This window comes from Leuresthes tenuis, unplaced genomic scaffold, assembly GCF_036924035.1.
Source record: "Leuresthes tenuis unplaced genomic scaffold, fLeuTen1.0.hap1 SCAF_5, whole genome shotgun sequence".
NCBI classification, from domain to species: Eukaryota; Metazoa; Chordata; class Actinopteri; order Atheriniformes; family Atherinopsidae; genus Leuresthes; species Leuresthes tenuis.
This window is the reverse complement of record NW_027325359.1, coordinates 15,066,275-15,094,238: the sequence shown is the minus strand read 5'-3', so window position 1 is coordinate 15,094,238 and position 27,964 is coordinate 15,066,275. Positions and strand designations below refer to the sequence as shown.

General features: G+C 42.2%; 4 protein-coding genes across 8 annotated transcripts in view; 1 reads left to right on the top strand and 3 right to left on the bottom strand.

The window, feature by feature from the left end:
• kcnq1.2 (potassium voltage-gated channel, KQT-like subfamily, member 1.2) overlaps positions 1 to 5,112 on the bottom strand; it is a 161,911-nt gene extending 156,799 nt beyond the window's left edge. The window contains exon 1 of the mRNA XM_072386248.1: positions 4,634 to 5,112. Within this exon, the coding sequence (XP_072242349.1) occupies positions 4,634 to 5,112 (479 nt within the window). The remainder of the gene's footprint in view (positions 1 to 4,633) is intronic.
• A 3,182-nt stretch (positions 5,113 to 8,294) lies between these two features.
• mrps35 (mitochondrial ribosomal protein S35) lies at positions 8,295 to 16,238 on the top strand. The gene is made up of 8 exons (XM_072386241.1): positions 8,295 to 8,451; positions 9,480 to 9,532; positions 9,654 to 9,821; positions 11,472 to 11,532; positions 11,657 to 11,796; positions 13,477 to 13,586; positions 13,676 to 13,745; positions 15,949 to 16,238. The coding sequence occupies exons 1-8, from the start codon at positions 8,319 to 8,321 to the stop codon at positions 16,216 to 16,218; spliced, it is 1,005 nt and encodes a 334-aa protein (XP_072242342.1). The 5' UTR covers positions 8,295 to 8,318; the 3' UTR covers positions 16,219 to 16,238.
• A 590-nt stretch (positions 16,239 to 16,828) lies between these two features.
• Positions 16,829 to 18,981, bottom strand: LOC140307381 (uncharacterized). Its single transcript, XM_072386242.1, has 3 exons — positions 18,617 to 18,981; positions 18,384 to 18,518; positions 16,829 to 17,826 (listed from the first exon to the last, which is right to left on the bottom strand). The coding sequence occupies exons 1-3, from the start codon at positions 18,858 to 18,860 to the stop codon at positions 17,015 to 17,017; spliced, it is 1,191 nt and encodes a 396-aa protein (XP_072242343.1). The 5' UTR covers positions 18,861 to 18,981; the 3' UTR covers positions 16,829 to 17,014.
• A 1,958-nt stretch (positions 18,982 to 20,939) lies between these two features.
• LOC140307378 (transcriptional enhancer factor TEF-3-like) overlaps positions 20,940 to 27,964 on the bottom strand; it is a 31,604-nt gene continuing 24,579 nt past the window's right edge. For all 5 annotated transcript variants that reach the window (XM_072386240.1, XM_072386236.1, XM_072386238.1 and 2 more), the window contains 3 exons: positions 25,605 to 25,745; positions 23,646 to 23,798; positions 20,940 to 21,907 (listed from right to left, as the gene is read on the bottom strand). In XM_072386240.1, the coding sequence (XP_072242341.1) occupies positions 21,794 to 21,907; positions 23,646 to 23,798; positions 25,605 to 25,745 (408 nt within the window). In that variant the 3' untranslated portion in view covers positions 20,940 to 21,793. The remainder of the gene's footprint in view (positions 21,908 to 23,645; positions 23,799 to 25,604; positions 25,746 to 27,964) is intronic.

Below are 27,964 nucleotides of genomic sequence, written 5' to 3'. Positions count from 1 at the left end.
TTTATAGACGATATGTTAGATAATTGGTAACAGCTTTTACCGGTGCGACATTAATGATGCATTTTTATGTGGGAAATCAGCCTTTTTGACTTCTGACTGGTAAAAAAGTCATAAAATGCCAATTAGTATCTGGATATGAAAAAAAAAAAAAGAGCACGACTGGCTCATTCATTTCTATGGTTAGACGAGCTACGTAACGGATGATGAGATCTGCAAGCAAAAAGCAAGTAAAAAAAAAAGGTTTTAACCTTCCATTTCCAGGGAACAGAGAATGAAACATCATTTCAATTTAAAGCTAGTCAGAGATCATGAGAAAATGGACTGGATAAGCTTACTCAGAGAATGTCATATTCTCAGATATACAAGGCCCAACACAAAATGTCAGGGTTGCATTTTTTTCAGTTTTTTGGATTTGGTAACGACTTCAGAGAGCAAAATATATGCTCCCCAGCACATAAAAACGGTGATCTTTCTATGCAAACTTTGTCTTTTTTCTTTTCAAAGTTTTCACAGACAATGCCATGAACGCCTGTGTGTAATGTTCTGTGGTCTGAATTGCTGTATATGTTTCTGATCCTCTCCGGAGCACAATAAAGGCAACTATGTATTAAGTACAGACCACCTGTGCGTGTCTGTGTGTGTGTGTCTGTGTTCTTTTCGTGTCATCTTAACATAGAGCAGGCCTTTTAGAGCTAACCTATTAGAGCTGTCACAAGTGCTGCTTGCAGCCCTTTATGCCACAGTTAGAAGGGTTTGATATTAGATGAACGGAAGCCTAAAGATCACTGGAGCTGCAATTACTGCTGGAAAGAGTTAAACAGCAGTGTGGGAAGTATGACATGTCTGTAAAGTAGAGAGAATATTAGAAGTGCTTCAATTCATCTTTGACAGTCATGTTTTAGTGAGATTAATTTGACTGTTTTCAGGTTAAAAAGATGTGGGCCGTTCATCCCCGCGTTACTCAGTTTGCTGAGGAGCCGCATTCAGGAAACACATTTGTTGGATTCGAATTGTTTTCATTTTAGAACGGCAGATGCTGCTTTGCTTTGGGGGTCTCTTGAATCCACAGAGGTCTCTGCACACAAGAGGAAAAGGTGAAACCCAAAATTAAATGAAAAACACTGAAGGATTTGTCCATTTTTCATTTTTTTGTTTTCTTGCTCTTTGGCTCCCCCTACAGTTGTGGGATGTAAAACCACTGTCATGAAAACAAATCACAGCGTAAGCCCAGGGCAGTTTCAGGCCTGGAAATGTGCAGAACGAAGCCTGTTATATGTCAAAATGAGTCAGAGGAGCAGTTTTAAGGATCACATACTTCTTTAGTATTCTTTTAATGCATTACCATGTACTGATCTTAGCAAAGGCCCAACGTCCACATGGAAAAAATAATGCTGCTTGCCTACCCAGCTGAAACGTTTGTCTGCATCCAGCTGTCTTAATTCAACCATACAGGACCAATTCAACCAATGAAGCGTGATGTGATTAGATATAAGGATTTATCCAAAGGTTCTCACTATCTGAATAAGCCTTATTTAACCTCGTTTTTGGGCACCACCCTCAATCGAAGGAAAAAGACAGAATCTTACGATTCTCGTATGTTAAATTAATAATTAATTATTAAATAATAATGAATAAATTCCAGTCTCATATATTCGCTACTCGTGAATTCTCGTTTGGTTGGACTTACAAATACGTAAAGAAAACATACAACACAACCGGTTAATTATGGATATATATATGAACTATTTATTAAAATGATATGACCAAAGACGTGAACCTTGAGACAACAGGAAAAATGCTTTGAATATGGATGATTATATAGGAAACACTTAGTGAATTGAAAAGAACTAAGGGGAGGGAATGGATGGATACCGGAATTATTCAAATAGTTGGGTTTGTTGCTATTTGAAGTAGAAGGCTGACAGCTTGGATTAATTTATCATTTTAACAGTGAATTCTCTCGACACCCACCGCATGCCGTCTGAAATGTAAGAACAGGGCAGATCTTACGGTTAAGTCACCTCCGAACCACAGGTAAAGCCAGCGGATCCAACTGGGTCTCTCTCGGCTCTCCTGCGCCGGAGGGGGCTTCCGGTGGCCCATGGGACGAGGCTGGCTGGTATGTAGGAATTCGCAGCACATAATGACAAAATTGTCCAAGGGTCGATAAAGGGTCGGTAAATTCACAAAGATTGACGAAAAGGTTGATAAGCTTAACGCTGGCTCTCCTGGTGAGCAAAACTAGGTGATGACGCGTGCAGCAGCGGAGGAAAAAGGAAAAACGTGCGACAGAGACAGGCCGATGACAGACGAACAAAAAAAAACACAAAGCGTCTGTCTTTCTATTACTTCATCATGTTCTTTCTTTGCTCGGATCTTTGCCTTCCATCTCATCTTCCTCTCCTGCCGTCTTTCTGGTTACTTCATTTCTTAACTCTTTCTCCTCTCTTCCATTTTCAAAGACTCTTCACAAGACTCTCCTTCCATCATTTTAACACTCTCTGTTCTTCTCTTCTTCTTCTTCAAATTGCATGGCGGTTTCCGGAGTTTGATTCGCGGAGGCGGGGCACGACGTGAGCTTACGCTACACTTTCAGCTAATGGCATGAAACTGAAGCTGATGTGACGTCTGCCTGGGCGTGTTTTGTAAGACGATCTAGTCTGAGTTACGAGCCTGCAACAAGGGTGCCACAAAGCAGCTCGATTCCTCCATTCCTTCGTCTCATAAACATTCGTCTAGAGGATTCTAAAACACCACAACTTGTTAAGATATAAAGGTTAAAAATATACTTATGACATCAAAAACAACACAACACAACATAATGATTATAAGTCTCAAAATTCCGATGAATATCTGTAAAGTTATGACGTATGAATAAGGAACCAAACAATGTTATTTTCCTGTGTTAAACATGGAATACAAGAAGAAACAGCCGGAAACATCGGTAAACAGCTGCATTACTTCATATAAACGTCAAATATCATTTCATGTAAAAGTTGCTGACTTCGTTTTGGGTTAGGAGTCAGAAGTGTCAGAAGTGTCCTGGTCCAATACTCTCCTGAGAGGGTCTGTTGTCTGTTCAGCTTCGTTAGCACTAAGTCATTAATGCATCTCCCTAAGTTTATGGCACAGGTCTGTGGAAAGAGGGGCTGAGAAACTCCCCCAAAATGCTTTCATGGGCAAAGGTTGTTGTAAATTTGAGGATCTCTGGTCCTTACACACGAACATCTCCACACCGGAATGTGGGAGATTTCCACAGACTTAAGTTTGTATTAAATTTCACACTTGAGTCCGCTACACCAATCAGTTCCTTACTGACCGCCGCGTTACATCAATATCACTCAGGATTTCTTCAAGCTGAATCAATCTGTGCCAAAACTTGCAAACTGATGTCCTGAGTTTCTATATCTAGTATAGTCAGTTCTATCTAGTCAGTTCAAACATCACTTCTCATTTTCTGGTGTTGATTGAAACATGAACAGATTCGAAGCCCACTTAGGACACCTTTTTATCTGGATAAAAGTCTCATTAGACATAGTATGGTAAATGACAACCCTCAACTAATCAATGGTCCACTTCGGGGCGCATGTGTGACTGTCGAAGCAGGAACACCTAACATTCTAAATACCTTTCTAAGTGAGCAGATGACAAACACGAGAAGCATGTTATCATTATTAAATGTCAAGCAAACCACCGGGAAAGAAAATAGATGAATAATGTGTGTGAGTGCAGGGGCTTTAGAAATGAAGCACAACCAAAAAAACACAATAAAAACAATTACAATTACTCAAATGAACTTTTCTGTGAAAAAATGAATACTCCATTTGTCTCAGCGTATGATTCAAATGAATGTAGACGTCATTTGCTGTTTCAACTGAACTTCTTTCATTACTTTTCATATTTTTCATCTAATCTGGGCTAAATCCATGTGGGCGTACGATGACTAAACCGGAGAATACTTGTGACATCATAGCAGCTTTTTCACTCACATGACGGGGGCACTCATGAATTTCAACGATAAGCTTGTCTCCACAAAGTGAGCTTTTTTTATACCCCACAGATTTAAGATTGATCTTTTTACCGTTACTTAGATATATTAAGCAGCTGCTTCCCAAATAGAAATAAAACATGCCTTATTTTGCAAGTAGTGCATTTTTTGGTAAAAATCTAAGTATTTCTTCAACTTAATTAAACATATTTTTCTGGAATGGCTTCAGATTAAACTTAAGGTGAATAGTAAACCCTTCCAATCCATCATATATTACGGCCCATAGGCCCCAATGCTTCACAGGAAGTGTGGATGGGCAGGTCCACTTGATTCATCTCCTTCTGTTACAGACAACAAGAAACTAATACTGGAAGGAGCAGCACTACCTGTAGATAACAGAAAGAGACACAGCACACCTTTGTGGCTGGAATCAAATACTCAGCTTGAGAGCTTAAGCCTTTTCTCTGCATCGTCTTCACGGGGATTGAGTTTTGAGCACCCCTAATCCTGTTTATTAATTGGGATTCAACCGGATACTTCTGATACAAGCTTGTCAACATTAATCACCATCTGTACGGACATCGTCTCAAATTGATGGGAAGTCTTTGGTGCAATCGGTAAACAGAAAACAAGACAGATACTCACACAAGGAAGTGGTAGAGGAAGCATTTCAGTCCAGCGGGTCTTTCTAGGAAGTTGTAAATATCTCCCTGCATGCTAGTCTTGATGTAAGGGCTCTGGAAGTCCTTCTGATGATGACGCAGCCAGCTTGAATGAGGGAGAGGTGGCGGGACAGGGATATTGGAGGACTGGTTCTGTATGATCTGCAGCGCTGGGTCCTTTGTGTCAGCTGGCGGACAGCAGGGAATGCCTGATCCATTATTCACAGCTGCGGGGTCCAGTTCAAGTGAAACAGGAGAGTACTGACTGATGTCAGGTGCAGGAACCCGTAGGGCGGTGCCGCTTGAGGCTGCGAGGTCCATCTCGTGGTCCAGGCTGAGGCTGACGCTCGTGCCAGCGTGTCCATTGGGGCTGCAACGTATCAAGGAACTCCTCATCCTGCTGCCATAGTCACGTTGCGCATGGCAAGTCATGTGAAACGAGCGCGTCCGTCTTTCTCCCATGCTGTCCCTCAGAATGGTTCAGCTCAGATAGGGCCAGCAGGGACTTTAAAGTCCTGGAGGTTCAGAGCAAGGTTCTGGTGGGAGGGAAAAGCCCAGCTGGAGAAGATACTTAGCAGGGTGTGGCTAGCTACCCGCAGCAGAGAGGAGCATACTTTGTTGGGCTGCATGTGCGTCCATATCTGCAGAAGAAGAAGTAACATGAGTCATAAGGATAGTATGATTAAGAGTAAGTCCTGCCCTCTGCCCAGCTGCCTCTTTTCATTGAGGCATCTGTAATAAAAGACTTAGATGATGGAACGCTTAGGTTACTGAAACTCTCTCCTTTCAATTTCAAACAAACAACTGCAAAATGTATTTTTACATGCGAGTCATCTCTATGGGCTTTTAATGGCAAGGTTGCCAAAAAACACCATCTGTGTTGCAGAAAGTGAGACGTTTATACCCTATCACTGCATGCATCTTGCTCCTCTAACAGGTGGCACTTGGGCATAGAAGAAAAGGATTGTTAATCTAAAAATATCATCAGATTAGACGCCGGCAATATTAAATGGGGTTTCCTTCAGCGTATTACTTTCAAACGGCAGCCACATGTGGATCAGAGATCTGTTGTTCAGAGGGCGTCGATGTCGATTGAAGAGTTCCATTGTGTAAGCCACAAATGGAAGAGACGGGATTTCCCATTCATAAAAAAAAACAAAACATAAGATATCTTAATGGAATTTGCAAATGGTTAGAGGTTATCAAGCTGCTACTTGTGACAAGTGGAGGTAGCAAAAGTATAACAGGCACATGATGTTTCCACAGCAGAATCACACATAGCATAGCTCCTTTCCACCGGTGGATTTTCTTTAGTGAGAGAATGCACTCTGCATACATTTGGAGAAAAAAAAATCAGCAGCTGACATTGAAGAATAAGCCACTCAATGTGACTTTCCCTCATGGTTACACAAAATATGCACCAATACCCACACAGAAAGCTGTGGATAACTGCAGCCCCGGCTTTACTTTCACCTTTTGTCTCGACACTTTGCCTTTACAATCACAACTGGATCGGTATCATTCAAAAATGAACAAATTCCTCATGAATTGAGGAAGAAAAAAAAGCCCCACAAAACCTATGCATGTCACAATTTAAAAGCCCAGACTCTCAGTGGCTTTCCACTAACTCGCTTTAAAGACTGTAAAGGAGAAAAATCTACACGGGATACAGGGAAGCAGGCGGTTTACTGAGCAAACGGTGCAGAAAGAGGTTGTAACCTAAACTCACTGTGTCTGAAAATGACAAAAGAACCTGGAACAAAGTCAGGACAGCCTGACAACTCAACAAAACACTTTCCATCTGCCCAGTTATAGTCATATCTATTCCACAAACCATTAATAAGAGCAACCCAAGTCAGGTTGGAGGGCAACTGTATTCTCTGGACAGAAACTGGACCAGGTGTGATAGATGTTACCTAAAACGATTGGAAAACGTCTCATGGGACAAGAGAGGTGGGCTAATTGGAGGCAGCCACTCCGTCCTCAACTATGGATGAGCTGATGACAAGAGGTAAGGTCGCTGCTGTCTCCCTTTAGATAGAGTTTCTGCCTTTTTAAGCGGCACACTCATTCAACATACAATGAACTGTCAGACAAGCATTGGCTGTTGCGGGACTCTACAGTTACAGAGTATTGTCTGACTTTCCGTTAAACTAAGCCGACCCCCCGTGGCGCATCACAAATGAAATAACAGCGTGTGGGTGAAAAATAAACTCCCGATAAATCCCACATTTAATCTTTTCATTTGCTGAAATTAACACTTGCAAGCATTTTTGAACAAAAGATGGGACCCGTGAAGCTGCATAAACCACCAAGGGCTAAGTCAGTGGTTGCATGTATTAACGCTATCTGTCCGAAAACTGCCCCAAAAGTGTCAAACCTTACCTTAAACTCCAAACAGAAGTTGCTATCGCTGGCAAATTGGCAACAAGTTATTTTTTTCTGCTTTTCATGAAAATACAGTCCGGTTGTGCATTAGATGAATAAAAAAACAATTACTCCACAGCCTGCAGAGGCGGAGGTAACATTGAACATCGACTTGTGGTCTTCAGTCGGCTGCTGCCAGCAGGACCTCTTTGAAGTGCATCGCAGCTGTGGCTGGACAAATGAGGCGTTCAATGTTTTTTGGAAATTCCATTACCCAATGACAACGTTGTTCCAGGGCGGTCTTGTATCGTCACTGAAAGACGATAAAGCAGATTTACCGTATGTTATACTTCCACATGTGTAGGGAGATCAAATGTTTTACACCAAAAATAGCATACATCGGGGGGTGATTGTTTCCTATAGTTTCGCTGCTCTTTTCGGGCTTTAACATTATGGGGTCCAGATGGTGTTAGGTTAGATATTGGCTGTTTTTTTAATCGTTGGAGAACTTTATCTTACGAACAACCACTGGTTATGCCAGCGTTATATTTCATATTTATCATCATGCACGACGTTCTGTGCTCATCCACTATTACAGATTTACTGGGCCATACATTTTTGGCATTGTTGCCTCAATGAAGATCACAAATGAAGATCACAAATGTGAGGAAGGTTTGCTACAGCTGCCAAATGTACTGCAAAAACAGGGTCAAATTGACGTTGGCCCCACCAAAATCCACCTTCCACGAATAAGTTGCAGACGATCGACATATTTGATAAGCCACAGTACATTGCAAACTTATCCCATGTTCAGTTTCTTGTCACATATCTTGTCTAAGGAGTAGGTTAGACCTTAAAAAGCTGTGAAAGTCAGTTTAAGATGTTCAAACCAAAACTTTACTCAGTCCTTACATTTAAGGTCGAGAAGTTATGTTTTCGTTGTATACAGCAACCAGGCATTTTATATATTGTATGGATTTTACGAGGGTGAAAAGGTGCCGCTTGTTTAAAAAAGCAGCAGCTGACAGAGGGAGAGCTACCAGCTGGAGACAGTGTTGGTGGTCGCGCGCGCGCTTACAGCTGGCATACAAGTCATAAGAAAACAAATCAATGATATTATTTCTACTAACAGTTCTTGCACATTTGATTTTGTTCCATGAATTTATTACTTTAGAAACAACACGAGCTGATTCCACATTTGTGTTCATGCAGGAGGCTCTAACGCTCACGGTGCGCGAGTTTGTACCTTTCGCAATTTTAGTGTGTTGTCCCTCGATATTTTCCGTAGTCATTGGGAAAACATGGCTTCCTTTACCAGCAAAGCATTTCTGTCCCTAGGTCGAACAAATATTCCAGGTTATGGATTGAATAAATCAGCGAACAGAGTCACGTACGCCACGGCGTTGTCCGTAAAGTCTTCCTCTGGAAATAAAGGTGAGTTTCACTGACGCTGAATGGTAGTTTACGTTCATTCAGAACCACTTGCACACGCTAAGCTAACTGCTTGAAATGCTGTTACAAAAGTCGAGTAGCTCTTCTCTTGAGGGGAAACTGTTTTACAGTGAGTATCTAAACTGAAGTAACTGCTCGCAAGAATAAATGCTTTAACTGTGTTAATGTGTCTCGCGTCCATTACGGGATGTGGTAATTGTTTGGAGGAGGGGGACTGTCTATTTGACAGGCCTACGTTGGCAATACTTCAATGTCATTATATCTTCCCTCATGGTAGCCCACATACCCAAATTAAAAAAGAAATCGAAATAGCCTATAAGAAAAGTTGAGCATGTATTCTTAAATAAAACAGCTCCACTACACATACGCTGTAGTATTTATTGATCTTAGACAGATGGAATTAAAGGTAGACGTAATGGCAATAGATGGATGGATAGTGAGAAAGAAAATAAAATGTTCTTGAATGTTTTGCTAGTCGTTGTGAGGCCAACCGCAATCATTAAACTGATATAAGACAAAAAGGCAGCAGATGCTCACATGTAAAAGCTTTCACCAGGGATCAAATAGTGAGTTTTCCAGGTGCAAAATATATATCAAAGATTTAAGATTATTTGTCTGTACGTTGATAAGATCATTAACTCAACCTATTTGTTCGTTTTGTTGGATAAAACTGGGGCTATAGACATTAGATAAAACATAACAAACAGCACCCCAGAAAAGTCTGGACACTCACTTGTTCTAATCTAAATGAAACACGTGTCCAGACTTTTGTTTGGCGCTCTACACTTACAGCGAGGAAATCTGGTGGCTCTGTTATGCTGTGTCTATATTTTGTACACGTTTGGGTCTACTTGTCTGTTAGGAGGGAAGCCAACCTACTCGTGAGAGGATTTTATGGTGACCCTTTACGTTGATCGTTAATTTAATCTGTCATTGATCTAACTACATACAGTCTTGTAGATATCACTACATGAATACTAAACTTGGAAAAAAAATCAAATGAATTTCAGGCTTCCCAGACAGAGATGGTAAAGGCCCTCTCACCAGAAGAGTCAAAAGAGATGTAAGTTTACAGCTTCTATGTCAATTTTTTTCAAAGGTGACTAGACCAAAATCTTAATTTCTACTGAAACGCGGCTGACATGGTTGATTTCCCATATTTATTGTTGACTGGTTTACATCAGCCAGGGGAGCCCAGGACGAAAAAGATGCCGGTGGATCAAGACTGGTCTGCAGTTTATCCGGCATCAGCTCCCTTCAGGCCAAACTCCGTCCCCCTTCCTGTGAGGATGGGCTACCCCATCAACAGAGGCGTCCCCCCAGAGAAAAAGGGCAACCTGGAGCTAATAAAGGTCAGTTTTCATTGCTCACGAGGTACGACAGCAGAAACTACATTATTCTAGCCTATCCATCTATAGAAAATGGGATAGGAGAACACGTTTTTGCATAGGAGGTTAAGAATTATTAAGTGCTAAGTTGAAGGGCTGCTTTCAAATTTAAGAAGAATACAACCTATCTGATTTTGACACACAGTTTAATGTATTTAATATCTAATGGTTTAGTGTATCTTTTGTATTTACAGCCCAGCAGTCATTATCTGGGACTACCTGAGTTCATTGCTTTAGAGCATTGATGGAGTCATTTCCGCTCTGCTGCATGGCTCTCATGACAACCTTTATGTGCCCGGATTACCGAGCTGCTGTGCCCAGACACCAGCTGCTCCATCTGTACTCAAGCCACTTGCAGATCCACTGCTTACACTCGTCACAGCTGGAATTCTGCCGGGCAGTCTGATGCTATTGATTTCATTCTGTCAGTCTGCCGAGAGGAGTTAAACTGTTGTCCGTGGCTTACCATCTATTTTTACTCATTCAATTTCCAGCTGCCGCTCCATTAGAAATTAGAACATTTGCGCCTCTATCTGTTACAGATAAATATACAAAAGGGCAAGGGGGCAGATTATTTATGTAATCATTATTTTAAAGGGAATAGAGAATGGTGTATGTCACAGGGGAGACCAAATCATCTTCCACGACCATCGTCCAGTTTTACAAACTATTGGAATTTGTGGCTGATGGTTGCGCAGCCTCCAAGTAACGCATTCACAGTCAGTGTTTTAAGGGGTTCCCAGGTCGGTCTTGATTTAAAAACCCAACTTTCGCAACACTAAAATGCTTTTCAACCAGCCATGAACACCCACACGACTTTAGGCATTTAGGAGCAGAAAAACAAAAACATATCAGTACAGATTGATGTTTAACTTATTTTTGGCTGCTCATGAACTTTTTCTGCTGTTGCCAAGCAACTTTTCCTCTTACATGCGGCATTATGAATGCGCGTGATGGATGCACGTTTACTCTGGTGCTATCACTCTCTTCTCTCTTTGTGGGAGGCTTTTCTTTCTTTTCTTTTTTTTTAAACTCGCGCACTAACATGCAGCTGGAAGATCTGCCTTAACACGGATGAGAGGAACTCAAGTTACAACATACACAAAGGGATAAGAATGTCTTTACACTACAATATATTCATATATCAAATTGCTGTTTGGTGCTATATTAGCAACAAATATTGTACATTCAAACTTATAATGGCTGCTTTTTTCGGATTCCTGCTAATGCTGAATTTTTGCTATTCCAATACTCATATTGGCTTATTTGTTTTTTGTTAATGCATACGGCATGTCAAATTTATACCATACAGTAAGAAAAATAATGGGGTCAATTGTTAATTTTCCCCGCTATGTATTTAACAAACTAGTAGAAGAACAACATGAACACAAAGACAGCAGTTAAGTCTCTACCAACAACTGATGGTTGTAAATCAACTCATGCACCCTGTAAGCAAACGCTTTCACTTACAGAAGTTTTCGTGTTTCCTTATTAAACATCTGCATATAAATATGATTAAAGTTCTGTTGTTACGTAGGTTGTCTCCACAAGTAGTAAAACGACGCGTTTTTGAGGTGAAAACCTTTATCTGACCTCTCCTTCATTTCGTTTCAGATTCCAAACTTCTTGCATTTGACGCCAGCAGCCATCAGGAAACACTGTGAAGCTCTGAAACGTAAGCTCCAATATCAAGACGCGAGCGATTTCTTTCTTTTTATTCAACAGAATGTGTCTTTGTGGTTCACCGAGAAAAATGACCGTGTTCAGTTCACATGAAAGCGTCTTCTTTCTGCGTTCAGCTTTCTGTACAGAGTGGCCTTCGGCTTTGGACACGGATGCCAAATGCGACGAGCTCTTTCCCGTCAAAGTCCAGAGCACAGACTACGTCTCTGCTGGCCCTTCTCTCAGAAACCCCTCAGCTCGTGTTGTTCATCTCAAAGTGAGTGCCCGCCCCCCCCTTTTCTCTGAAAAGGGTCTTAGGCTGGAATTTTAGACGATGACGCCGACTTTAACTGGCTTATGTCGACATATAGAACAAGAAGTGTGGAGAAAGGCATGTAATGTGAGATTAGAGATTTACAGAGATGCTCAATGGCCAACATGACATCATGCCTGTGTGATTTATCTAAAGATGTGCATTTTTACACCTAAGAAATCACACCGTCATGTCAGCGGAGAGATGAGTCCTAAACGAGTATTTTGAATTTAAATGTGCTAAGGCTTCGTTACGAAACTTGAGTCAGTTTATAATCTTTTACTTTTTCTTTTTTTTTTTTTTGCAACAACTTTCATATGAAAAAGCAACAAAACAATCTTAGCACTGACATATCTGCTGAGACCTTTTAATATTCTTCTTAATCCCCCTCCACCACCACCACTAATCCATCAATATGCAATCCTCCCATCAGGCTGAAGTCGTACATGTGCAAAACGCACAACAGCAAGCACAACGTCAGAGAGGAGATGCATTAGTGGAGTCTTTCAAAGAAGTAAAAGAAGCAGACATTCATTATATAATTAAGTCAGTTACAATACAGCAGATTTATCAAATTTCAATCGGACTCTCTGCAGAGCTCATAAAAAAAAACCCAACTGAGCCAACTCATGACTCATGATAGTAGAGCAAAGCACAGTCTCTGTGTTGGCTGAAGAAATTCCCTCAACAGGCTAAATTTAGCCACAGAAAACTTTTTTTCTGTTTTAATTGTTGCAAAATGTCAAATGATCGAATGCCATTGGCTTCCTCAGTCCAACAAAAAGAAATCCTCTGTTCCATTACAGATGGGGAGAGTCGAGTGCTTTTGACAAACCTGGAATTTTCCCAAGCAGCAAGTGTGTCATTTTGCCGTTAATCGCCAGCCATCTGCTTCTCTGACACATTGCCTTAGATTATGTCGGCAAGGTAGGAATTAGACATTAATCCAAGTGGATTAGGATGGAAGATGGATTGGAGGGCAAATCTCACACGGTCGTGTACCAAATCCAGAAAATGAGTGGAATGAGCCCATACTTTTGTTTTTTTTTTGTTTTTTTATTAGGTAAAAACACACTGAATCAGTCAAGTGATGAAAATGCTTATTCTTTCTTATTAAAACAGGTTGAAAGTGGGAGCGGAAGTCCTTGAAACGCTCACAGGCCGATCGAGGCTGGTCACATGGCGTCCACGTGAAACTGACTCGACCACTTTACCGTCTCCGGGGACATTAGTCCACACAGTGCCTAGTTACCACGGAGCAGGATGCGTTTAGCTTGTGTCGCATGCCAATGTATTTGTTGCTGTGGTGTCTAAACTGATAAGTCGGAGAAATGAAAAACAATGTAATCGCGGCATAATCTGTTTTCGATCATCTCTGCAAAAGGGGTTTAGAAGTGATTCAGGGTCGCAGCGTAAAGGCTGCGATTTCGCCAGACATCAAGTGTAGTTTTAATCAACACGGTCCCAAGCTCTGTAAAGGTTAGAAAGCAGGAACTGTGGTTGGTGTAGACCGAAGTCGTGTTCCGAAATGTGACGCCGGGTGCGCCCTAAATTACCTGAAGCGCGTTCCTCTCGTCTCTCGAGTACTCTTGTGTAAGTTCTTCGGTCAGTTTCCGTGGTAATCTCGTGTCTTTGCCCTCAAAGGTGAAGCTGTCGTGTTTGAACCTGGATGACCACGCGCGGAAGAAAATGCTCAAACTTGTTGGGGAAAGATACTGCAGAAGTACAGACATCCTCAGCATCACAACTGACAGGTAAACGCTGCCTCCTGAAAACAAGTGGTGAAAAGAAACGGACAGATGCCCATAAACTTTTGCCTTTTTTTCCTCTTTCTTTCCACCAGCTGCCCTCTGAGACAGCAGAACTATGACTACGCCATGTACCTGCTAACGGTTCTCTACCACGAGTCCTGGGTGAGTTTGAGTTGTTTTTTTTTAACTACTTTTCTACGCAGCTTTCAGCTTAAGCGTTTTTCGTATCGACATGAGGCTCATGCTGGTAGAGGCGCCACTCGGAGGTTCTTAGGCCCTGTTTACACCTGATGTCGACATCTGTCCGAGATAATCCTTTGGCCAGGTATCGGTCCGTCTGTTCACACCTGGGATTAAAATGCGTCTCTATCTGTGTGTCCACTAATATTAAGATCTCAGTTACCCGCTCTATATGCAAATAAACCCGTGGGGTTAGGGTTGGATGTTACGGTACGCCACAAGCTCAGCAACATATAACCACTACATCAGGGTGCGAATGAGTGATGGAGGAAAAACGCTGTATAAACGCTGTATAAACTTAGAAGGGCTGTATGAGTGTGTTTAAACGTCAGTGAAAATTCAGCTTGTTATCAAGCAGGTTGGTGAGTATTTATACTTTAAAAATGGCAGCTGTGCTAGTTGACATTGAACAAAAACATCTGCAGATGCCCTATATTAGGACTACCATGGTGATATAAAAAATAAAAAAAAGACCTTTTGTTCTCTGACCTTTTGTGTTCTTTCAACAAGCATTCATCCATTTAAAGGCCAGCTGCTAGCTGGCATTACTTGTAACCACCTTGGCCCGCTGTCACTTTCAGTGTGTTCTCCCTTTGGTTTGAGATCAGATGCAACTTGACGCATAAAAAAAAAATAAAACTAACTTTAGAACTAACAACAATTAATTTTGTCAGTTTATTTAGATTTTATGAGATGATAAAAGAGATCAGAAATTTTCCGTGACGCTTGCACACGTGCTGTCATTCTGAAATTTGAAAGATGTGTAGCAGGGATTGTTCAGTGTAAAAGTACCAAAGAAAAGTGGAAAGCATAGCTTTAAATGGGACTGGTTTGTCTTTAAAAGCACAGCCTTTAATTTGTGACGGATGTTTGCCCCCACGACTCATATTTTAAACATTTTAACATCTATATCTAAGCAAACCTTCATTCGAATGCAGCTAAAACTGATACGCTGTTTCCGTGGTGACTAGACATCCCGTTTTGAATCGTGTTCAGATGGGTCACGCTAACCACAGTGGCATTCATTGTCTTACTGTAATGAGAACTGGGTGCACGTCATGAAAAATGGTGACATTTAGATGTCCTGCAATGTGGCACAGTACCTTTTTACCAGGGACTTCTTGTCCATCTTCCCCTGTGATCTGAAAGACTAAACCCATTAGGGAGGTATCAGAGTTGAATGGGCAGACGGTTGGCAAACAGTAGTATTGCCCAGTTGACATTTCCCCACAGATGACTGGGAAACAGACTCCCCTATCAGGTGTTAACCCTGATACTCATTCACATTAGCCACATCAGAGAAGTCTGCCACCAGGCCATCAGCCTCGGCACTGTTCAAATGAATTTGCCGCCAGCCACATAAAAGAAAACGACTCCCCTTGTTGTGAAACCTCTGCCTTTAGGAGCTCTTCCTGTCAACGGCGTCGCCGCGTTAAAGAAAAAGCCTCTCGGCTGAGAAAAGGTGTTCAAGCCAGGAAGCTCAACACTGTCCGCTGCCCTTTTGGACGCACAATGGAAGGCACAGTGTTTGTCCAGCAGGCTGTTGGGAGATGTGAGAGTGGCACAGTGGTCAGGTTGTAAGGCAAGCCCACAAAGACGGCAATTGTTAGCAGGCACTGAGGTGATGATATCTCCCCACTTTGAGAAACGGACCTTGCCTGCTAATTCCTGTGCGTGTTAATCCAGGCCAGCGTCGGGGCTCACTGCTCAAACTTTTCTCCAACATGAAAGAGTGTTTACCCTTATGCCCGACACCTGTCCTTTCACCAAAAAAAAAAATAGTTTGGAGTGTATATTAAGTCAATTATGAGCACAAGTGGCCTTATGTCCACTGGCAGGTTACAAGGCTTACTGCCTGTTGAACAGATTGCTTCCTGATGGATTCATGGACTGCAAACTTGGCTTTATGTAATGTCACAAACTGTAATTTGAACAAAATATGACTAAATTTCCCTCTGAAGATAAAACGTTACATCCTCAGTGTGCAGGTGTTGTAATCCAAGGCAGCACAAGTACCAGTTTATAGCAGTTTATGCGGTTTAATTTTAATGTCAGGCTTTGTACATATTCTTTTAAAGGTTTAAAATGTTCTACTTTTTCTCCGTTTTTTTTAAAATTTTCTCAGAAAATTGAGACGTGGGAGGCCGATAAGGCCGTGGCAGACATGGAGGAGTATAGCTGGGAGGACAGCCCGTCCCAAAAGAATATCTTAGACATGCTGCTGCGCATGAAAGCGGCCGGAGAGGGAGATGGCGAGGAAGTGCGAGAGCAGCTGCTGGGAAGAAGCGAGGTGCAGGAGTATAAGGACTCGGTCGTGAGGATGAAAAACGAAGGGGAGAACGAAAGCACCATGTTGCAGTACAAGGAGGCGGTCAAGAAAGTGTTCAACCTGTAATATAACTTAATGTTCAAAAAGATGCCTCCAAAAATAAATGTTTTTACACACCTTTGGCCTCTGATATCATTTTGGACTCCACCTTCATACTAGTACTGTAAATGTGTCCATATGCAATAAATTTGCTGTCATTTCAGGTACATCACGTGGCCCATGTGATGACAGAATAATGCAAGCTGTTGAGGGTTTTAGGTTTCTGTGCATAATGCTTTCACTTTATGAAAGCCTCATTCAGAGAGTTCCCAGCCCAACCTCAGCTTCCATCCGACTCGTGTCATTATCAGGTCGAGGAGCAGCTCCCCAATGAAAGGATGCTTTGAGCAGCAGGCTGATAAACAGTACTTCGCTCTAATAGTTTTTGTCAGCGGTCTGTACACTTTCAGGTCAAAGGCAACCCTGTGCACTGAGGAGATGTGCAGGACGGTTTAACACTGTAAGATCTGTGCTTGGACTGTCGCTATTAAGTGCTTTAAGAGCAGTGCGGACAACTGGCCAGTGGCTTTGAGTTTGGCAGCACAGCGAAGAACAGCTAAATTTAGGTTGGCCAAAAGGACCGGCTGACTTTCTCGAGGCTGTGGCCCGCTCTTGTGTCCCAAGTCATTGTGTCAAACTGAAACAAAAGCCATGCCGAACTCCACCTCGATCCGCTTACAGCAAAGCAATACAAAGCTTATTAGTAAAATAACCAAAGTCAAACAGCTCATGTGGCGACTGCAGAGTCTCTCTTTGTCGTGTATCCCTTCAATAAAAGCAAAGTGAAACAAAGGAAATGTCAGTCCCATCTTCTTTCTTCCCTTCAGGAGTTCTCTCTGACCAGCACATATTTAATCAGGCGCATGGAGCCTCCTTTCCCTCTCCATGAGGTACAGTAGCGTCCCATCCTCTTCCTCTGACCCCTCCAGCTCACCGCCAGCAGAACGGAGCAGCAGCAGCAGCTCAGCAGCACAGTGACACAAATGGCCACTGCGACCACTAAGGTGTGAGCGGCCGCACGCCACCCAGGTCCCAGCTCCGCCACGGTGTCCTCCCCACCGACTCCCTGGTCTTCCTCGCTGCCTGAAGTGTGGTTCGTCCCAGGAACGCCCTCCGTGCCGTTGGTGGACTGCGTGCCGCTTTCTGTGTCGCTCACAAGAGTCGTGGCTGTTGAAGGCCTGTTAACCAACTGAGGAAAGGCGGTGGAGCGATGAGGGACGGGGGTTGATGGGGAGGGTTGTGCGGTGGTGGTAGAAAAGACGGGCGGCGTCTCCGGGTTGCCATCGGTGGTAGCGGTGGTGGGCAAAGGAGAAGTAAAACGAGGTGCAGATGTGGTCGGGGCTGTTGTTTGTGCACGGTTTACAAAGGATGGTGGAGTTTTTTCAGTCGTAAAAACGGCTTTGGGATGAGAGGTGCTCTGTTGGGCTGCGGTCGTGTGCACGGCCCTCGCTGGAGTCGAGGGTTTGACTGAGGGTGCAGAGGTCAGAGGCCCCGCAGCAGGTGGAGGCGGGTGAATGAACTGCCGCTTGTCTGACGGCAACGGATCTGAGCCGTTGACTCGGCTGTAGTGATGGGGTAACACGCGTACGTTGGACGTGAAGTATTTTCCAAATACCAACAAATCAGGATCCGCACCTAGAACATGAAGACGTGCGTGAGTGTTCGCAAGGGCTTTTTGGAGTTTCTGTAATGCCGGTACAGTGAAATATTTAACTCTTAACATTATTGATGAGAAGGTGACTTTATGCCTGTTAGGAGTAGCATTGAAAAACTATGCAGATGTATTACATCATAAAGTTTAGCATGAGAGAAAAATATGTAATAAATACGGTCCAGATAAACTGACACCTCCTGAGCTTATTTGTGTTGAACAAAGTCAATTTCTGTCCTTATTAAAAATTCAAATTTGGACACTGCATCCTCTGGGCTACAAAGAAAAGGAACGATCCAACTTTTTATTAACACACAGCTTCAAAAGTTCCCATTTGTTATGGTTTAAGGTGCATGCAGATCTGTGAGGGCAAACCCTTACTAAAATGGTCTAAAGGGTTTATCACCCTTTGTTTACTATGAAACAAAAATGATGACAGACAAAGCTCTGAGCTGCTGAGGTCAAGTCAGACTGGGAATGCAGTTTTAAAAAGTGAAAAGAAGACGGTGGTAAATCCCTTTAGGAAACTTAAATTACTTACCCTTTGTGATATTGTAGAGAACAACGTTGCCTTTGTGACCCAGAATGCAGCTCTCCAGAGTTGGACAGTTCAGGTGAAAGCAGTTGACGTTTTCTTGAATGGCATCATAGTGAAATACGGCCAGATTACAGGAAACTGTAAGAAAAAGAGCAGAGCGTGTGAGAAGAGGATCAAGCGTAAGCGACGTTTATTTTCCAATGAATAAAAAAGGAGATGATCGAGAAGTAGCTCACTGTTCCTCGAAAGGCAACAGGTGCGGCTGCATTTCAGCGCGCTCTCCTCCTGATAGAGCCTCAGCAGCTGCGCTCCCCTCCTCTGAGACTCCTCGATATCGATGAAAATCCCCGGGAACCGTCGAATCCAGCAGTTTTTGTAATAGCTGGTTGGCGAGCACCTCGACTCCGTGTGGTACGCCAGACTCAAAACCGCCAGCAAACCCCGTGTGACATTCATTGCGCATAATCTAAATCGCACCATGTGAAAAGTTCAAAACCCGGACGAAGCGTCCACATAGTTGGGAAGTTGATTACTTGGAGTTGACGGGAATTAAGCGGAGGCAGTGGTTTTACAGGTGCCGCCGTCTCCAGGTGTGTCTCAGCAGCGCACCGGGAGGAGGTGGAGACACAGCCGTGCGTACTGCGTACTGACTGTCAGGTGTACGCCATCGGTTTTTTGAAGGGGAGGCCTTCTAACTGGTTCTCAGTCCAGCTCTGGTACTGCCGCATTTGCAGCAACTCCACCACAAATCACTGCACCAAACGATATTTTAAACATTCCATCAAATTAGATGATATATGGACATTTCTTATTATGGGTAGGCTGAGTGAGGTGTTGTTTAACCATGTGGCATCTTGCTCTTGGATTTGCTAAAGCCCAAAACAAAACAAGATCTGACCTCTCAGAGTGGATTGCCATAATTGTAGCACGCTCTCGGAATTCTTTCAAAATGGATTAACAGAATGAGCCTTTTGCTTCTCTGTTTGGGCTTTGCTACACCTCTTTCACCCCCATTGTGAGCTTGTCTCTCCACCACACTGCCACATGCTCAGTTTACAGCCGGGAGCAGAAATCTCCTAAAGAGCTTATGGAGTGCAGAGGACAAAGGCTAAGGGAAAAAAATCAATTGTTTGACAAAGAGATCAAGTAAAGAATAGCTTCAGAAATTATAAAAATCCTGGGAATTTTAGTTGATGCCAAATATTAGATGCTGGTGTCAGATTTGTCTTGTTAAGCTCCGCTAAATGGATATACTCACATTGTAATTCAGTTGGATTATTTACCAAAGCAGGGAAAACTTTACACCAAAGGATAATACTTTGTCTGGAACAGATGCTGGTAGGTCAAATGGGGACTGGTGCTTACATGTAGTGTTTACCAAGTGACACAGCAGCGTTTCCCTATATGTTCTAAAGACAAACAACCAGGCTTAGTATCAAAGTGCAAATATTTCTCAATTTGAAAATGTTACCAAATCCCAAATCTTCCTAATGGCCCTACCCCGCTTCTGTAGGCATAAACTGCCCCTTTTCTGCAGGGGATTAAAGATGAGTGGTCATCTGTCTCTTCATCCGGGCTCTGGGGGGCGCACTTGGATTCCCTTATGAACACTCTTTTCTGACCCCTGACAGCAAAGAGACACTTTACCTCTACAAAACGGAGGGGTAGAGTCATGAAGAGGATTTGGGATTGTGTCTTTCAGCAGATTTAAAAAAAGAAAAAAATTTAATGATGTCTTTATACCACCAGATGGCAACAGTTACTTCCACTGAATGATGGCCATGTCTCAACAGGCTTGAATAATGCCAGTGTTTATGCATTCAAGAGATAGCTGTTCTTCATAGTTACCATTAGAAATAATGGATGCAAAGATGGATATAAATCAGTGTGAATTTTGAATGACACCACCAATCAAACAGAATCTAACATTAGTGCTGGAAAAGCACAAATCTGACACCCATTTACGCATTTTGGCCCTACCCTCACAGATGTGAGGATGTTTAATAATCAGAATAAGAAAGGGGCTTGGATACTCTCTCCTCGCTGAATTGAGTCTTTTTTTTTCATTTATTTTTATTTTGTTTGCTTTTGGATATCTAATAACAGTTAAGCTCTCACAATGAAGGTTATACTGTGAGTTTTTCTAAAAATGCAGCTCTGTGAATCAAACACCATTTACAATAGTTTTATTTTTCTTGCAGCTGCGAGCAGCCCCAACACCTTCTTTCTGCATTATGAGCTAATAGGATGCCTGTCAACCGCTTTAAACAATCTAGTATGCAAATGGAAAATCAATGCCAAACTGTTGAAAATTCTGCAGTAATTATATATCAGTTATTTGAGCTACGTAATATCACATTTAGGCTGTTTTATGGCTGATTAAGAGGGTTTTGAATTCACGACATGGCTTAGCCTTGTTTATTAAGTAACCTCAGTGATATACTCAGAATGTACAGTATAAACAGTACACTACGTATATATAGGATGAATCCTTCACATCTGAAGATACATACCATTGGGTCTAAACCAGGCTTTACAAAACCCACGAAGAGTGAGGAGTTATGTAAGAAACTCTTGTATTTTTATCTGACACTTTAGGGCAGGTTACATACACAGACAACTTCTGTAATCATCTTACAGATCCCCATCTGGTTCAAGTTAAAATTGTTATTATGTGCCTTGTGTTGTAGTCAGACAGTTGTCAATCAAAGACAATAAGACAATACAAGAAACGTTCAACAATAAACATCAAACAAAGTGAATACAATTGCTCTTTTAAATCATTTTAGCCACTTGTCATAACTCTGTTGAGAGGAGATGGATGTGGCACTGTACATAATTACTCAAATGCTCACAAAACACAAAATGTCGACACCAAAGGTGATAATCGATGGATGTACAAAAGAGGGATCTACGATCTACTTTTGTTTTTTGTTTTTTCCCCATTGTAATATTCGGTTAAGTCACTAGATGGCAGCCTGAGCCAGCGAAAACTCCTCTGTCGCAAACATCCCCTTGCACATGCATGTGTGTAAAAGAATCTAAATTAAAAACAAGCTCGAGTAAAATGAGATGAAGAACACCACCAAGGACAACTCTCTCATGCAGGTTTCGCTGGCCATGTTTGGCTCCTTTGGTATAGTGACCACAGTGTTTTATGAGCTTCCTCTTTCGTTTCTTCTTGCCACTTTTCACACACACAGCCTGTTTCAGCTTTCACAGTCCCAAATCCACCTCCTCTTCTTCAGCAGTAGTAGTGTTCCTGCACACGCTGACGCAGCCAGTGTTTTTCTGGGCTCCTGACCGACCCGACAGACTTCAGCTTTAAGCTCGTGGAGGCAGTAGTCTTATGTTTGGTGTTGTTGCTCACTGATGTGCTACAAAGGGTCTAGAGCTGGCAAGTTCCAACTGTGTCAGTCTTTGACGAGCCTGTAAATATGATGCTGCGCGCCGTGCTCGCTAGTGGACACCTCAAAGACGTAAGCTATGCACAGCAGGGTCTCCAGTGTGTCCCTGTTTGTCACCACCTGAGGACAAACATAGAAAGTGCATTTTAGTATGAACTGGCATGAACTGGCATTTAGTAAGGTTATTGTCTCATAAAATGCAGTTTTATCTTGTATACTTGTTGAGTTTTGGCAGAGCTGAGGCTTTCTGCAGCAGCACCAATGCATCATTACAGTGAAAATTGTGCCTTTTAAATTGCATTTGGATGTAGAAATGTCAAGACAAGTGTGGCACTGCAACGGGAATAACGCAATCACACAACCTCACCAATTCAATATACTCTGTTGAGCTGCATTGAATGCAACACTTGTCATAACAGGCACACTGGTTCACTGTGTTCAGCCTTTCGGTAAAAAAAAAAAAAAAGCATCTCCAGGTATCTGCTGCCTTTATTTGTTTACAAGCTGTTCATGGTTAATACGAATCAAATCAGTCCATTGAGACACCTAATGACATGTTGCCATGTGGTCGTGTGTGTGGGCTCAATATGGTTATTGTCCCCCTGGCTGGTTCTGCAGGAATGCAGCCGTCAATAGTAGGAACACAAATTTCTTTGAACCCTGTTGTTGAGGACCACTTGGTTACCATGGTGACACACTCCACTCCGTCGATTCACTTTGCTCTCAGTGGCCGTTGTTCTGAGGAGCACAGCGGCTCATTCAGAAAAGTCTGGCTTACTGCTGAATGGACGAAACGGTTTGTGAGAATCTTTAAAAACCCTACCAGATGGTAGCAGTCTGTCACAGCTCCATGTAACTGTTATGTATTCAAAGACCACGGTTTAGAATTGTTCCCACTGTTAAAGTGTGATTCCTGAAAAAGCAATCAAAAGATAGCCCACCCCACATGCATGCTCATGTTCAACATCCCTGTGGCCCCGTTGCCTAACATAGTGACACTGATGTAAAGATGGGAACAAAGAAGGACAATTAGCGCGCTCCAGTGAGACTGTGTTTCACAGACAGTCTCGCATCTGATTGTTTTTAAGACTGGATAAGATCTTTATGCCAGATTTATTCTTTAATAAAGTGGCTGGAAACAGGGGAATCAGTTACAGTCTTATTCCAAGAGTTACCCCAAAACTAACCTCATAGTCAGACCAGAGAAATGACCTCAACTCATTTTTCTTTTGTCTGTCTGTATCGTTACATAGACAACTAAAAGCAAACAACTGGATCCAAAAACAAACACAAATCTGTTTTTTGAATGTGGAGAATTGATAACTAAATAGCATGTAGAGTGTAACTATACTTTTACCTTAAAGTGGACAAATCATATTATCATTTTCGTGTGTTTTTGCGAACATACATTCGACTGTCTGATGTAACTCCTATCTAAAAAAACCTGCAAAATAACACAACCCTGGCACCTTCTATGGAGATGTATGGAGATTCCTGCTTTATCGGGTTTGCAGCTGCACATTGTTTCTTTGAGATGTGCCATACTAACCAACATGCTGGCTTTCAGAGAAAGTGTTTCATGGTCATTAAGTCAAGGAAGAAACAGCTGGACTGCAAAAAGGGCGTTTCAGTGGAAGAAGACAACTCCTCTCAGTGTGGTCTTTGTAACTACACACTTTGTGGATGCACATAAAAAACAAAACTAGACCCAGAGCAGAAAAATACCAAATTATTCCACTGACCTACTAGGTAAATATCACTGTGCATAATACATGTAGGGTATCATGCAAACAGACTTGAACTGTAAAACTAAAAAGGCATTATACACCCACAATAAATTCCCAATTTCAACGAGTACCTGTAGGATAGTGAAGTTCTCCAGTACGCTGTTCATCATGTATTTCTCAGGCAGGTGTTTAAGCTTGTGGATGAAATTGATCATGTATTCACATAACGGGGATCGGTGGATCCGAAACACATAGCGGCCATTCTCAAAGCGTGCGTACTCCGTCTGGGGGAAAAATAAAAAAACATGCGTGTGAGCAATTCAGTATCTAACAAATTCAAAACACCATGAAAGGTTGAAGTGCACAATCTGTTACAAAAAAAAACCCCACAAGGATATGTGTTTCACTGAGACTCAAATGGATTCATTTGATCTATGTGATAAGCTATAATGTGAGTAATGCAATATAACTAATGCAGCATATGGCATGCCAGATTTGACAATGAACATATTTCTCTTGACAACTATAATCAAATAGTGAAGCTATTAAATATCATCATGTGGCCTACAGAGGCAGATGGCTCTACCAAGGGATATGTGTATGTGTATGTGTTTATATTGTACAATCCATCAGCAGCGGGTGGGGGCAGGGCAATGACTGTGTGTAGTTAACAGGAAATATAAGAGTTAGTCAGGCTGGAGAGATTTGTGAAACAGTTTCCTGACCACAGATCAGTGGTAATTGACTGGAATCTATCTCAGCCAGTAGCAGTTATTCACTCATGGAGATAAGAGGGGTTTTTGATGTGGTCATGACCCTATAATGTTGAAATATCATTCCTCTATTAGCCAACCAATGAAGCAGCATACTGTATTTCACTCACAGCCTATAACTGTAAGTGCTCTATCATCCCAAACAAAATGTGACAGCTTACTCTCTGCTGCCACTTGAGCTTACGATGGTGTCCACAACTTGAACTGCATGTTGTGCTGTTTACAGGACCAAAAATCCAGTAAATCCCAGATGTATAATGAGCAGCTGTAAAATAGCAACAGAACCTTTTTCTAATAGTTCTATTTTTTTTCATAACTAAAGCAACTCTGAGCCATTATTTTACTAAATCACTACAGCATTTGAACCTTTATTTAACACACAGAAGTGCAAAGGAAATGATGTTCACTGTCTTCGCTGACCACCTCTGTTGTATTCAGACAATATAAACAAATCTTAAGTTTGACGTTGGCAACGCACTCAAAGATTTGGGATAGGGGAATGTTGCTTCGCCCTTCTTTTTAATTAAACTTCTTAATTGTTTGGGAACTGAAAACATCAGTTGTTGCAGGGTTTTTTTTTTTTCACGACACTTTTTCACAGAGCTGGACTGCATTCAGGCCAGTCAAGCACACACACCCTGTGACTGTGTTGTAAGTCATGCAGAACAAGGTCCTGCCTAAATTGTCTTGCTGACATAACCACTGACCTTCTGGGAAAAGATGTCACTTTGATGGTAGCACATGTCTCTCCAAAATTCCATAAATGCTCTGCATTAATGATACTGGACAAGTCCCCCATGCCATGACCATCAGAAATGCTAGCTATTTTGACCGTTTGCTGATAACAGCCTGCATGATCTTTCTCATCTTTTGTACTTAGAACCACCAAAGATGTTGAAAGTCCAAAGTTATTGGCAATCCTGCAATAAAGTGTATTATTTTATGAACTGATCAATAATTATCTGACTGAGTTTGGCACAAAGTGGGGAGCCACAACCCATCCTTGCTTGGCAAGACTAAACCTTTCTTTGATGCTCCTTTTATACCCAATCCTGACACCCTCACCCGTCACCAGTTAATCAATAGAATCTTCCAGAACAGTGTTACTTGCGTCTTCAGTAAACTTTTTTGTCTTTCTTTGCCTCTAGCTATACTTTATTTAAGTGTGTTATTGGCATCAAATTCTAGATTTGTTTATATTTTTTAAATAGTTGTGTCTGTTAGGTAAGTAGTCAACAAAGTACAGGCTTTCTAACTTTTTATACAGTTTATACTGCTCTCTAGTAAGTTAAGAAATTCTTGACATTGTTGCCTCACCTCCACTTTCTCCACCACCTGTTTGCCAAAGGAGCAGACTTTGGTAGATGAGGTGATAATCATGTTCTCAGAGCTTTCATACTGGCTGGACACACCATAAAAGAAGCTGCTGTCATCCTGCAGGTTTACACTGAGGTCCGCCTTGAAGGAAGAGAAGAAAACATGTCAAGCTCAACTAAACATCAATACATACGTCAGTCTGATGGAGATGAAACGTAGTTAGTGTAATAACACCACCTCGTGTTGCATGTAATTGTAAAAAACCTGCCTTTTCAATGCAAACTTTAATCCCTTTAAATGGAGACACATGCCCTACAAAGAAAATACCTGCTTCCCAATCTAAAAAAATATATCAGTTCCTACTTTTCTCTTGGCTCACAGATCTCACAAAAGGTGTTCTGATTCAACCAAAGTTGAATTAGTGATTTCCATTTGTGCTATCAAATCCAGCCTTGAAGTTCCCTATAAGCTATGCATGTACTTGTAAGCGAGAGTGTTCTCAAGATTTTGACAACAGGGCCTGAAAAGATTTTTTCCATCTCAGGTGGATTTAAGAGGCATTGTGTTTATTTCATCGTCATTGCTAAACGTGATCTCGAAAAACTCTAAACGAAACAATAAAAAACAAGGCAGCATCCGCTTTGTTGTCAGTCATGCTTTTCACATCAAATACATTTTGGAAAACCACTGAAACTGATGGAATGCCAAACACTCAACTTCACATGACAAAAATATGCCCTCACAAGTTCAATTTAAAGGCAGCCAAGAGTCATGTTCTCTTATACTCAGGTGGAAGCAGATTCACCCATCTCTCATCCTCCCACTGGTTCGACTTTGAATTGAGGCGAGTATAATCAGATTTTGGATGAGACTGAGGTGCCGTCTGCTCTGTCAGACAGCTGAGCTGTTTTACCTTTTCCCCTGTCGGGTTCTTGTCTTCTAATGGGCCATTGAGACACCGCTCAGCCTCCTCTCATCTCTTCATCTTCCTGTTTGTCTTCATCCCTTGCCCATGTAATTCCTCTATTTGTCTTCATCCCTCGGGCCTAGTGACCCTCCCAAAACCGCCATTCCCTGCTTCCCTAACAGCCTGCGAGGGAATTCATCCAATTACAATCAACAGTGTGCAATTGGCTGATTAGATCACGGTGAGCAGGCTGGCTGTGTAACAATTTAGCAGAGCCGGTTCAAATCGGATTCCCCCTGCACTTCAAAGGCGTGAGACAATCCGTTAGGACAGGGCCACAGGCGCTGAGGGGAAGATGAGGACGGTGGGGAGAGGAGCGGGGCAGCAAGTGGCCAACAGAGGGGTTTGCTGGAAATTCAATCTAGAATACCATAGCTTTAGAGGCGGGTCAGTCGCCTGTCACCGTCACCATGACAACCTGCACCTCAGCACACCCCCAAGTCACAATCCGCCTTGTGGCTGTGTCACAGCAGCAACATCAAAAAGGCCATTCACGTTTTTTATATCGGCATAAATGAGGTTATTGTATTTTCAGAGGTGTCAAGGATTTCATTTTGCTTATTTTCATGGCCATGAGCATCTTTCTCTGTTGTTTTTTCCCCCACTGTGGATGTTGAAATGCCCAGCTGTTTTGGAGCATTTCTGTGTTTTGTAATGGATGCTTTGAGAATTGGACGACCCCCTTGGGATATGATAAGATGAGCAAACTAAGGGGAGACAGTGTTATGAGCTTGTTTTCCTCTCTGCGGAGCTGCATATGTCATAACCGTTGACTCCACCAGGCTCTGACATGAATCAAGAGAGTAATATTTCACTGATGAATGACTTGTTGGTTACGTGCCACCCAGCATCACTCTTACCATCTCTATCTCTTGTTCACACTTCCTATGTCCCTATTTGCATCTCCTGCTCTTTATATGTCTTGTTCTCCCTTTTTTTTATAATATACAGTGTGGTTACTCTTCCCCTTCTTCCTCTAACCTCAAATCAAATGCCATGGCTCGACCAGCTGCTCTTCCCAAGGACCAGAGACGACCATTTCTAACTTGGTGCCACTCACCAATGTCTTTTATCTCCCTATAATAAATAATGTGGAAGTCAAGCATGTGAGAAAAGTAATACCACACATACACAGCTACAGTATCTGGTGGTATGAGATGCAAGGCATCCCTTTGAACTTGACATTCATAGTCTTTGGTTCCCCAAAGCACAGCAGTTGAAGCCATATTTTACTGTTTATCAGCTTGTGCGAGTCGCCTGAGGCCTCAATGCATTTGGGAATCCAGAAAACCAGTCGAATTTTAATGTTTTCCACCACATAGTCACACCAAACTGTACTGTGATACCACTTTATGGTAATCATGTTTGACAGTTGCGGAATGATGGTTTGACA